The sequence below is a fragment of the Monodon monoceros genome, unplaced genomic scaffold, assembly GCF_005190385.1.
Source record: "Monodon monoceros isolate NGI ecotype Baffin Bay Population unplaced genomic scaffold, NGI_Narwhal_1 Super_Scaffold_16, whole genome shotgun sequence".
Taxonomy (NCBI): Eukaryota; Metazoa; Chordata; class Mammalia; order Artiodactyla; family Monodontidae; genus Monodon; species Monodon monoceros.
The window spans coordinates 761,201-773,572 of NW_021703772.1; the positions used below are offsets into that span (position 1 = coordinate 761,201).

At 62.9% G+C, this 12,372-nt stretch overlaps 1 protein-coding gene across 26 annotated transcripts in view; it reads right to left on the reverse strand.

Annotated features, from left to right (window-relative positions):
• SNED1 (sushi, nidogen and EGF like domains 1) overlaps window positions 1-12,372 on the reverse strand; it is an 88,924-nt gene that overhangs the window by 16,259 nt on the left and 60,293 nt on the right. For 13 of the 26 annotated variants that reach the window (XM_029225375.1, XM_029225374.1, XM_029225370.1 and 10 more), the window contains 10 exons: window positions 11,939-12,052; window positions 10,825-10,938; window positions 10,159-10,455; window positions 8,472-8,655; window positions 7,417-7,542; window positions 6,542-6,654; window positions 5,345-5,626; window positions 4,055-4,199; window positions 3,897-3,979; window positions 3,571-3,672 (listed from right to left, as the gene is read on the reverse strand). In XM_029225375.1, the coding sequence (XP_029081208.1) occupies window positions 3,571-3,672; window positions 3,897-3,979; window positions 4,055-4,199; window positions 5,345-5,626; window positions 6,542-6,654; window positions 7,417-7,542; window positions 8,472-8,655; window positions 10,159-10,455; window positions 10,825-10,938; window positions 11,939-12,052 (1,560 nt within the window). Of the gene's footprint in view, window positions 1-193; window positions 3,673-3,896; window positions 3,980-4,054; window positions 4,200-5,344; window positions 5,627-6,541; window positions 6,655-7,416; window positions 7,543-8,470; window positions 8,656-10,158; window positions 10,456-10,824; window positions 10,939-11,938; window positions 12,053-12,372 lie in introns of those variants that run through there. The other 13 variants (XM_029225389.1, XM_029225388.1, XM_029225387.1 and 10 more) reach the window with 6 other exon arrangements.

Below are 12,372 nucleotides of genomic sequence, written 5' to 3' on the forward strand. Positions count from 1 at the left end.
AGAGAAGCCTGTGTGCCACAACTAGAGAGAAGCCTGTGTGCCACAACGAAAGATCCTGCATGCCACAGCTATGACCTGATGCAGCCAAAAATAAGTAAATAAATAAATATTTTTAAAAAATCCTTTGTCAAATCCAAGGTAATACAGATTTACCCATGTTTTCTTCTAAGAATTTTATAGTTTTAGCTCTTACATTTAGGTCTTTGATCCATTTTTAATTAATTTTGTGTATGGTGTGAGGTAGGGGGTCCAACTTCATTCTTTTGTATGTGGGTATCCAGCTGTGCCAGCACCATTTGCTGAAAAGACTCTTCTTTCCTCCACTGAATGGTCTTGGCACCCCTGTTGAAATCAGTTGACCACAGATGTATAGGTTTATTTCTGGACTCTTAATTCTATTCCACTGATTTATAAGTCTATCCTCGTGCCAGTATCTGGCACTGACTTGATTACCATTGCTTTGTACTAAGTTTTGACAAACGGGTATGTGAGTCTTCCTACTTTTTTAGGATGTTTTTTGCTATTCCGGGTCCCTTCCAATTCCATATGGATTTTAGACACTGTACATAACAATTGTCCAGAGACATTTTATGGTAACCTTACAGAACATGGAAGTGTGCAGGGGTGTTTAGAACCTGTGAGCCCACGTCAGCAATTACTCTCTGTACTTGGGACACCAGCCTGCAGAGACTGTGACTGACATTTGTGCCATGCTCGGGCAGCTGGGACCCGAAGCCTAGAGTTATATGCAGCAGTGGGGGTTTTACCGGGGCACCACTCTCTGTAGCCTCGTTTTACAAAGTCTCCACTGAATCCTGAGTTTATCGTGACAGACAGACACACACACACACAAACACACGAGTAAATAAAAACAAAGAGAAGGCTGTTTTGAACGAAGGTGGGGGACAAGGATGGGGCTGCACCCTGGGGCGGGGGCAATGGGCTCCTCCTATATGAAGTATAAATTACAGAGTAGAGAGGTTTAAGTTCTGCCCCCACTTGTATGGGTGTCAAGGGGATAAAGCCAGCAGAGTCCAAAAGCCCTCCTGGGGTGAGAAATTGGGGGAAACAGGAAGAATTTGACCAGCTTCTGCATTCACTCCGAGTTCCCAGGATGGCAGGAATCTTGGGAATCCTCCAGGAGCATCTCCTGGGTGCTTGAAGGAGCGGCCCTGACCTGGAGAGTTGCTTGGCGAGCAAATGCCAAATCAGGAGCATTATCTGTGTGCTTGGGGGTGCCTGGGGCTTTCTGGGGATCGTCCTTTCCTTAGACTTTTCTTTCCCTAGAAAGAAAAGTCTAAGAACTACCAGAGAGAAGGAGCAGATTATTCTAGAAGGAAACAAGAACAAGATTGACACCCAGTGACAGCACAGTTGATGACAGTGGACAAATGTTTGAAGAACTGAATGGGAGAGGAACTTTGAACCTCGAATTTTATACCTAGCTAAATTGTCCTTCAAATGTGAGGGCTAATAAGTGTATTTTCAGGCATATAGGGCCTCAGAAGTTTGGCCATGTAAAGTTCCAACAAGTACTTTGTGGACCTTGGCAAGCTGATTGTAAACGTTTACAGAAATACAAAGTCAAGAACAGCCAAGACACTGACGGGCAGCGAGAGGACTGGCCCTGTGGGACTGTGAGCCTTACCAAAGAGGCAGCCTCTAAAGTGGTCAGGCTCGGCCTGAGGAAGCCAGGCAGCGGCATGGAGGAGGGGGGCCACGACGAGGTGCTGACCACGCCAGTTCTCGAGGGACACAAATCAGATCATTACAGTGCTCTTCACACCCGTCCTGCTGGCAGGATGGCAAAACCTGACAAGATCAGATTCTGGAGAGACTGTGGGTCAACTCACTGCACCTCTTGACTGCTGCTGGAGGAGTCCAGACTGATACCCCACTTAGAAGACAACTCGCAGTCTCTTGTCACTTGGGCATTCACACATCCCGAGCCTGCACACGTGCCGGGAGATGTGTACAGGAGCACAGAGCAGCACTGCCGACAACGGCAGACACGGCCCACGTGCCCTCGGAGCGAGTTCACCGATGGACTAGATGCTGGACAGTGAAGGTGAACGAGCACAGGATGCTGGGCACAAACGCGGGTCTGGGGGCAGCACACAGCCAGATGCTGCCCGGTGAGGAAAGCCTGTGGCTGTTCCGACACCCACATGGGCGGTGAACTCACTCCTACCATCCAGCCTCTGATGGAGCAGAGGGATGGCAGCATGAACTCAAGCTCGTGGTTCACTGGGAGGACAACAGCAAGACACAGGTTACTGCTGTGTTCTGGTTCATGGGTGGGTTCCAGGTCGGAAGGCTGTTAGTTTAGCAAAAGCTAACCAACCAGACTCACTAAGTAAAAGGGAGCCAGCCTGGCCCGATCGTGAGAATGTGACAGGAGCCAAAGACTGTGACTAATTTTGTGCACCTGGGGGCCATTAGTGGTGCTTCGTCCTGTTGTCACCTAAAATCATCTCACGCTCTCTCAAGGCTTCGTCCCTCACGGTTGCAAACACTGCAGATGGCAGTGGCATCCGGGGCCAGCCTGGTGCCACCTCGAACCTCTCCTTAAGAAGGGACCCAGGAGGGGCCACTCACATCCCTCTAATTTCTGAGTTTTGTGAAATGAAACATCTGGTATTTAAAAGGGCTGACATAACGCACACCATCAGATAAAATGTTTGTTTCTTCACTTACAAAACACCAGCGACACGAGTGTCTTCACTGACCGCACCTTAGCCGGTGGCTTCGTTCTCTGACCGCGTCCGACCCGCAAACTGCCCCCCCGCCGTGCTCACCAAGGCCTCGTACAGTGAGGGGTGCTGGGCTGTGGGGCCGTGGAGCCACCGCTGGCAAACACACCCTGTGGTGCAGGTGCCTGGATGTGTCCAGGTGTCCTTGGGTGCGCTGGGGGCCTGCAGGTGAGGCTGCATCCTGGGTGCTTGACTCTCCCTTTACCGAGTACTCTGCCTTCTCTGGGGACTGGCTGATGGGTGAGCCCAGTCTGAGCCTGTGGTGTAGCTCAGGAGAAAGGGCCACTGGCTCCTAGAACTGTCCCCAGAGGGACAAGGCCCCGAGGGTTAGAACGGGAGGAAAGATAGAGCAAGGGTCTGAGTTTGAGGAAGGAAGGTGGCCTCTTGGAGCTGCCCAGCTGTGGCCCTCACCGGCGGACAGTTCAGGCCCTGCTTGCCGAGGCTGGGTAGCGGCAGCCTCCCAGGTGGTCCTCCAGCTGGAGCCGCCCAGCGGCTGCCCCCCCACTCATTGCTGCCATCCTGCTCCCTGTACATCTCTGGGAGAGGCAGGGAGGGCTCTGCTGCTCGCAGAGGGAGAGGAGGGGCCGTCTGCAGGGGGCAGCGGTGGGCCAGTCTCTCCAGGGAGGACCCTGAATGTCTGGGCGGCTGCAGCCCCCAGGCCCGTTCTGGTCTGCCTGTGTGATGTGGTTTGGTCCCCCCTTTCCAGGGCGGGGCGCTCGGCTGCCCCTCGGGCAGGGCCTGTGCCTCAGCCCTCCTCACTGGGGTCCTTCAGGCCCCTGAGGGTGGTCAGCCCTGAAATCCACTCCTGCTGACTTACTTTCCACGCCCTTGTCACCACTGCGTCCGGGGAGCTGGAGGGCCAGGCTGACCTGCTCGGGGACCTCCTCTGCGTTCTCCAGCTGCACCAGAGCCGTGGGTTCTAGGAGAGATCAGGATGCCACAGCGCGCTGACCATGAAGCCTGCTGCCTCGCGCCCAGGACTGTCCCTGGGCCGCCTTCTTGAGCGGCTTCTCTCCCTGGAGCCCAGGGCCTCCGACCCCATCGGGGTCCCCCGCTGGGGACGGTGCGGGGCACTGGAGGTGGTCTTGAAGCCCAGGTTTCAGGGACCTCGACCCTCATCCCACTGGGAGGCCTGGCACTCACGTGATCTCACGGTGACCCGTCTGCCAGGCGAGCTGCGGAAGCTGGCGCTCACTCGTCCTCTGCCATCCACGAGCTCCGAGAACCTGTGGGAGAGTCAGCGCGGGTCAGCAGGCAGGTTCTGGGCCCGGGCTCTCAGGGGCGGCGGCTGAGGCGGGCACCTGGGGGCCTGGGTCGGCGTTGCGGGGGCGCCGGGGTCGTTGAGCAGACGCAGCTCCGGCAGGCGCGCGGGGGCCGGTCGGGTTCTGAGCGCCCGCGGGGGGAGTCCTTCCCGGTGCCAGCGTCTGTCGGCGCCGTCCCTTGCGGCTGCGGGCGGGGTGGAGGACGGGGTGGCCGCGTGGGCTGGTCTGGGGCTCCCTGTGCCCCCGTCCTGCCCCGCTGCTCCGAGGTGAGAGCCGAAGGGGCGCGTACCCCCATCCCACCCCGAGCCCCGCTCCCCGCCCGACGGGGAGCTGCGGATGCGGCCTGGGAGTGGTCCAGGGGCCGGTCCCCGCCCCCCACCCTGGCCCAGGCTCTCCGCCTGCAGGTGGGGCCGGGCCTCGGACCCCGTCCAGACTCACCTCATCTGAGGCCCACGCCCTGCACACCCCGAGAGAGAGGGCATGGCTCCTCCGTGGGTCCTTGTCACCTAACCGTGGCCTTCAGCAGCCTCCACCCCCAGGGCTGGGTACCCGCCTCACCTGCGAGACCCCCCGCCCCCCACCGGCTCACAGAGGGGCCCCGACCTGCCCTGTCTGCCTGGCGGGCGCGCTTGGGGCTGAGCTGGGTCTGAATGTCACAGGGCAAGTGCGCCCCATGCCCTGAGGGCAGGTCGGTGGGTTGGGAGAGGAGGGAGCCCGGGCTGCCGCCCACCTCCCCGCAGCACCATCCAGACCGGCCGTCCTCTTGTGAGCTGTGACGTGTAAGTGGGGTCGGGTAGGACCCCCGCGGGACCCAGCGGGCCTCCTGTGCTCCTGGGAGCAGACCCGTGTCCTCACCGTGGCCTTGAGCCTCCGCGTTCCTCAGCTGCCCCCACCCTCCGTCCGCCCACTCTGCCCTTCCTTCTTGCCTCTCCCAGCCCACCCCTTGCTGAGGCTGTCCTGCCCCTCCTTCCCATGCTGCGGTCCAGCAGCGGCCAGGCTGCCACCCAGGGCCGCCTCCACGCTGCCACTGCCCACTCTCGGCGCTTGTTTTCAGGGTGATGCCCTGTATTTACCGCTCAGCCATCTGGGGTCCACTCGGGCGGACGGCACAAGGTGAGCAGTGAGACGCTTAGTCTTCTGAACTGTCAGCTCACTGACCCAGCACCAGCCGCCCAGGAACTCCTCCCCCAATTTTCATGCATGCAATTCTGTGTCAACACAGCCCTGTTCTCGGCTGCCTGTCTGTCCCTGGGACAGCGTGGCCTGGGCCAGAGGAAGGTCCTGAGGTACAGCAGGAGAGCTGTCTCCCGGACAAGGTGTCGCACTTACAGGTGATGATGTACAGGTGAGCGGGCTCGCTGTGCAGCTGGTCGCCCCCGGCGCTCTGCACGGCCGTCACTGACAGCTGGTACCGCCGTCCAGGCCTCAGGTCCCGCACTGTGTAGGACACCAGCCTCCCATTGGGGACGTAGCGGCTCTTGCTGCTCTGGCTAGTGGTCACGTTGATGACGTAGGCCTCCAGTGAGGTGCCCGGAGTGGGGGCATCCCAGACTACGTGGGCGGAGGTGGCCGTGACTCGGGCGGCGGTCAGGTTGGCTGGCGGCAGAGGCCCTAGGCGAGCACGGAGCAGGGGAGGGAAGTGAACGGGGGTTGACGGGGTCTTCTGCCCAGGACACGGTTTAAAGATCTGACACGGATTGCTGAAGCTCCATTTGAAGCCAGCTTGGGTGGTTACAGACCACTTCGTGGTCCTAAAGGATGGTGTGGAGGGGCGTTTGCAGCTGCTCAGGGCCTGCAGCAGCTCCCCCTCCTGCCCCAAGAGGCACCCCCAGAATGCCACCCGCTGGCCCCCGGTGAGGCCCCCTGCCTGGTCAGCCCATCAGGGTGCCCTCCCAGTGGCACTTTCCATCCCTCGAGCCTGGCCATGCACGCCTTCTCCTGGGATGTAGATAGGGGAGGGGGCTAGACAGGCAGAGGGTGGGCCAGGGCCCCAGTACTGAGGGTCAGAGCAAGGACTTGAGCCTGTGCTGTCCACCTGCACCACCGGGCGAGGCCCTGCTCACCAAGCCCCTGCCCCTTTCCCCACCCCTGTCCACTGTGCCCCCTGTGCCCGGACAGCCCGCGTGTTGGGGAGGGAGGGGCAGTGAGGGCCGGGTGTCCTCCCCGTGACAGCGTGGCGCTCACTGGGGCAGACAGCGTGGCGCTCACTGGGGCAGACAGCGTGGCGCTCACTCTGGGGCAACTTGCTGCTTGTCCCTCCTGTCCTTGCTTGGTGACCCTGGTCCCGCAGGAGCCCGGCAGCGTGCGAGCAGCCACGCGGAGGGCTGCCTACGAAGGTCGTCCCCCGCAGGAGGGCCACCCAGCCCCCTGCAGCCGCCATCCCGGGCGCCTCTGGGCACGCCTGGTACACGTGGCCAGGGCCAGGTTTCTGGTGCTGCGGTCACTTTGGAGAGGACTGAGGGCTCGGGGGGAGGCGAGAGCTTCCAGAAGCCCCCGTGCGAGCCGAGCCCTCGCCATCCTACTTACGGGTCCACACGTGCAGCGGCGCCGAGGCCAGACTCTCGGTGGGGTGCTCCTGCCCCCCAGGCCCGCTGAGGGCAGTCACCCAGATGGTGTATCTCCTTCCTGGAAGCAGGGCCCTGTGGGGAGGGGAGGCCAGGGAGAGAGGAACGGGACGGCTGTGCCGCCAGACTGAGGCTCGTCCGCGCGCGTGTGACGGGGGCCAGGGTCGTCCCAGTGCTGGTGGCCAGGCAGCCTCCATGAAGGCCAGATCTGTGGCCTGAGACCTGAGTGCTCCGGGGGTAGGAAGCTACTCCCTGGTCTGTCTGTCTAGTATTGGAGTGGCTGGGAAGGTCACAGGCCTGCCGGGGTGGCTGGTGTTAAGACAGGAGAGGCCGGAATAGGGCAATTGGAGGAAAAGGGTTAACAGGCCCCCACCCGCCCGCGAGGCTGGCCCTGGGCTGGGCGCCCCGGGAGGGTCCCCAGCCCCCTCGTGGAGCAGATGGCCTCGCTGCCCCTAGACGTTTGTGCCCAGTGAGGCTCCTGCGGACTGCCGCTTCCTCCTGGGAGTCTGGAACCTTCACCAGGCACAGGTGCCCGCGACCACTCCCAGGAAAAGCCCCAGGCGCTGTGTCTCCGACGGGCTCCCCGGGGAGACAGCACCTCACGGTCTCGTCACGGCTGGTGGTGCGGAGCTAAGCGTGTCATGTGAGGGGAGGGGGCTCTGGAAGCTCACGCCTGGTCCCCGACTTGTCCCTGCGCCCCTTCCTTTTACTGATATTCTTTGTATCCTTTCTCTGTCCTGAATCCAGCTGTGAGCACGGCCTCTGCTGAGTCCTGGGGGCCCCCTAGTGAACGTGGGCGTGGTCTTGGGGACCCTGACGTAGCCACAAAATGCCCACCTTGGGCTCCATTTGTGTTTCTGTCCTGCCACTCTTGGGAAGTGGGCAGGATGTAAATCAAGGAGAGTCACAGCAATACTTAAAAGACAAAGAAAGTGGAGTGTTGTCTCCAGGACTGGCAGCCGTCTGCTTAGACAGAAAGGACAGACATGCACAGGAAAAGTGGTTGTGAGAAGTCTGCAAACCAGAAACGTACCAAAATGTGGGTGGTTCAGGGGATGTGGCGGACAGAGCGCCCCGCCTGGCCTGGCCTCACCTTCCAGAGCCCCTCCCCCTGGCCGTGGCCTGTGGCTGCTCTGGGCTGGACGCTGCGGGGCTGTTCCCGCTGAGCCCGCCCAGACTGCTGCGCGGGGATCTGGTGGCTATGTCCTGGAGCGGAGCCGACTTTACTCCCCAGCCTGGGGACCCCTGCCCGGGAGGCTGCCAGCACTCTTCCTTCCTCACCCTTGCCCTCCAGCACTGCCTGCCCTCCTGGCCAGGGGCTGGAAACCTCTCTGGTTGACGAGCAGCCCCCAGGGGTCCCTGAGCTGGGGCGCCTAGGCCGTGAAGTCTGAGGCTTCCCTGCAGGGTTGCTAAAGGGTTTATTTCAGTCACCGGCCATTCTGAATGACTGATGTTCATTTGAATTTTATTTTTGTAGTTTTGTTTGTATGTAATTTGCAATAATTAAGCCTAAGAAGTTTATATGCCTAGTTTAAGGTTCGAACATATTACTGAACAAGATAAAAATGTCAGGCGACCCAGGGGTGCCACGGTTTCTCCCTCTCAGAGGCATCTGCGTGACTCAGGCTGGAAGAACTCTGGGCTGGCCTCTGGGTGGCCGGTGTCTCACTGGCCTCCGTGCAGGAGGTCTGTCCTCAGATTTTTAGAGTGTCTCTGCTTTTGGGGGCACTTTGAAACACCTGTCTGGTGGCCCCATGAGGAGGCGAGGCAGGAGTGAGACCCAGGATCGACCAAGCGCCCCTGCTCCCCCAGGGGCTGGGCAGGTGGGGAGCACAGGGTGGTGGTAAGAGCGAGGCTGGGAGCCGGGGTGGGGCAAGGCCGTGCACTCTCACCTGAATGTGAACTTGTCAACACCCTTGTCCACGTCGGTGGACAGGTCCTCCTGGGCCTTGGGGTGGCGGATGGACACGCGGACGCTGCTGACGGTGGCGTGGCGGATCTTGTGCAGAGCCCATCGCACCGAGATGGCGCTGGCAGTCACGTTGGTGACCTCAAGGCCCTCGACGGGGCGGGGTCCTGGGGACAATGGGGGCACAGCCGTGTGGCACCTCCTCACCCCTGGGTAGGGCAGGGCCAGGACAAGAGAGGAGGCTCGGGAAGGGCACTGGGAGGGGGTCACGGAGAGGTGGCCTCACGGTGAGCCATCCAGCCTGGGGAGCTGAACATGTCCCCCAGCCCAGTGCGGAGTCGGGGTGGGTGGACACGCCCCAGGCCCCTGCCTTGGGGGGGCTTCAAAGGGGCTGCTGTGGACACTGCTCTGGGCGGTCTTGGCCCCTTCAGACTGCCAAGGGCGAGGTGGGCCCTTCCTGACCCTCTGGCTGGCTGTCTTGGTGGCACCGACAGCGACTACCTGCACTGTCTGGGTGGTCCAGGGGGCCTGACGGGGGAGAAGCAAGGAAGGGTCCTTGGCGACCTCAGGGAAGGGGCCGAACCCCAGCCAAGGGAGCTGAGAGGGGCGCCCGAAGCTCCCAGGGTGCAGCGCCCCATTCTGCGCGCAGTGGTACCCCTCCCACCCTGTCTTCCTTCCAGAGGCCTTTCCCCGGCAGACCCCACCTTGAGCAGCGCAAAAGCACTTCTTCCTGAAGCCAGGCTGAGGGTGGCCTACTCCTCCCCCAGGCCCCTGAGGGCTCGCTCCTCTGCCACGTGCCCGGGCCCGCCCTGCTGGCCCGGTGTGTCCTCGGCACCGCTCGCTGGCCTCCCCCAGGACGTGCTGTCCTGAGTCCTCGTCTCGCCCTGCACTGGCCCTCAATGTCCTCGGTGTCAGCATCTGCTCGGGCTGGCAGCTGATGCCAGGATGCCTGCCTCCCTCCTCCCGGGGCACCTGAGAAGATGCTCCCCCGCCCGTCCTCCGAGGGTCTGCACCCAGCCGCCTGCCTGTGTCCACCTGCCCCGGGCCTCACTCGGAGCCCGTCAGCCACCCCACGGGGCTCTCGACACGCCCAGTGGTCACATCACTTCCCAGTTCTCGCTCCACCCTCCAGCCTCCAACCGCCCCTTCCCCAGTCTCTTGACCCCCTGGGCCAGCGCCCACCATCCCACCATCATGGGTGTGTTCTGGGATTCTCCCCCCTCCCCTGTTGATCCCAGGAGCAGACAAGCCAGCTGGGCCCCCAAGCCTCTCTGGACGCCCTTACACACAACTTCCATTCAGGGCAGCTCCCCCAGAGGTCCCTCCTTGCGGTCCCATGCTGCCCCTTCTCTTGACCTGCAGCAAGGAGGCTCCATCCTCACCCCCGGGATACCTGGCCGCCTCCCCTCGGCCCCGCCCCAGTATGGGCTGGCACATCAGCCCAGGACCTTCTCAGGGGGCCCCCGCTGCACTTCCCCAGTCTTGCTCCCTAACCCCCATCGCGGTCTCTGTCCCGCAGCTGTTCCTCTCCTCTGTGAGAAGGTTCCCTCTCTGCCCTGCCTGGCAGCGCTGGCGCCAGTGTCGGGGATCGGCTGGCTGGCCCCCAGCCGGCTCCGGGGCGTGCGGCCCGTGGGGCCCTTGGGGGGGCGGGCAGGTCCGCAGACACTCACGCGTGCGGGTGAGAAGCACCACGGGCCTGCTGATGTCATTCTTGTTGTTGGCATTGCGCTTGACCGAGAAGACGGAGATGTTGTAAGCCCTGCCGGCCGCCAGGGCCCGGAGCTGGTGCGAGAAGCGGCCCCGGTCCACGAAGTCCGTGCGGCGGTAGGAGCCGTCGGAAGAGGCGTAGGTGACCGCGTAGCCGTCGAGCATCTGCCGGGCGGCTGGGCCTTCGGGTGGGTGCCAGGAGATGGAGACCCCGCTCTCCTCCACTCGCTCCACCTTGAGGGCCGTTGGTGGGAAGAGCTCTTCAGGGTTTCAGTCAAGAACAAGGGAAGGGGGGTGGTCAGCTGTCAGCCGTGGAAGCCCCGGCCCCCAGGCAGGTGTCTGGCCCATTGGGTCTCGGGCCTGGCTACCCCGGGGCGCAGGTGGGCCACTGCTGGTGGGAGCCCGCCTTGGGCTCCTGGAGGGTCTCCCGTGTGCGCGCATGTGTGACTGCGCTGATGCCGCCCGTCGGCCTGTTTGCTCCTCCCGGCTTCCCGGGCAGAGCCTGGGAGAGCAGCCGCCTGGACACTCGGCCCTGGGGCCGTTTGGCCCTTTGGCCCGTCCCACGGGGTGTCTGCAGCCCTGGGGAGGAGGGGAGTCGGCCCCCGACGTCGGCACCCTGGCCGCCTCACCTTTGGCACAGTCCTTGCCCGTGTAGCCCGCTTTACAGGTGCAGCTGTGGGACCCGTTGCTGGCCAGGCAGTAGCCGCGGCCCCCACAGGGGCTGGAGAAGCAGGGGTCGCTCACTGCGGGGGGGGGGCAGCCGTGAGTACGTGCACGTCGCCAGGCCCCTCCAGCTGGGCCTTGGTCCTGACCCAGGGCCGTTCCTGCGCTGATGTAGTTGTGGGGTGGAGGTGGGTGGTATCACGGCCGCACTTTGGGGAGGTGGATACGGGGGGTGCGGGCACTCTCGTAGGGGGAGGGCAGGGCTTGCCGGGGCCCTGTGGAGAGGCCAGGCAGGGAAGGCCTCTGACTCTGAACCAGGCCATGCTGCCCCGGCCCGAGCCAAGGTGCTCTGGCAGGTGGTGACTTGGGGCGACCACTCCCGGGGGGCAGCAGGCAGCTGAGAGCACTGGCCCCTCCCTGGCCTCCCTCTGCACTGGGGTTGGGGTGCGGGTGTGGCCCCAAGCTCACAGGCCAGAGCCTGCAGTGCCCTCCGCCACCCCAGGCCTGTGCAGTGGGGCTCTCTGGCCACAGGCGGTCGCACTGTGGCGCTGGAGCCCAGAAGCCCATCCACGCTATATTAGGTCTGAGTGGTGCCAGCCACGCCCAGCTTAGGGGTTGGGGACACTCGAACAGCGCAGGTCGGGCCACGCCCCACCCCGGGGATAGGCCTGTTTTGGGAGGGGGACACACATCAGCAAGTTGAGAGAAGTACTGCCCAGACAGTCCCAGAGACGGGAAAGTGCTCCAAAGGAGAAAACTGGTGCTGGGGAGACGGGTGATAGGGTGGGGGCCCCTGCAGGTCTGTGGTCAGGGAAGCCCTCGTCCAGGAGGGACATTCCAGCCGGGACCTGGTCCCCAAGGAGCCCCTGCTCAGGCTGATCAGGGAGAGTATCCCGATGTGAGGAACCGTGAGTTCCTGGCCCCCTGGGCGGCCCTGAGCTTGGCCGGTGCAGCGACAGCAGGGCCTCTGGCTGGACATGGAGCTGCGGGGGACGTGAGATCGCCGGGGAGGGTAAGTACAGGAGGCAGGGGTGGGCAGAGGAAAGGACCCCGGAGGAGGGAAGGGCGGCTGGGCCCCACCTGTCTCGCAGTGGTAGCCGAAGAAGCCCTCTGGGCAGACACACAGGTAGGCCCCGCCACCGTTCTCACACCGGCCTCCGTGCTGGCAGGGCCTGGAGTCGCAGGCGTCCACCTCTGGAGAACACCCAGAGAGTCGGCCAGGGCGGCAGGGGGGTGTCTGGGGGAGGGAGGAGAGGACAGCGGGAAGAAGGGAAGGGGAGGCAGGAGGGAGGCCGGGCGGGGGCGCAGGGCTGCGGGGCAAGCCCGTCGGGCGGAAGGGGCTGGCGACGGGCCCCTCCCCTTGGCGGGCACCCAGACCTCCCCTCCTCCTCCCCCCTGGGGCCCCTCCCCCAGGGGTCCTGTCCAGCAGGGCCACGGGGACTGCCCCCATCCCCCTGCTCTCTGAGCGGCCCAGGGTCTACGTTTGTTGACAAGAGGTTTTCCCGGAGTGTCAG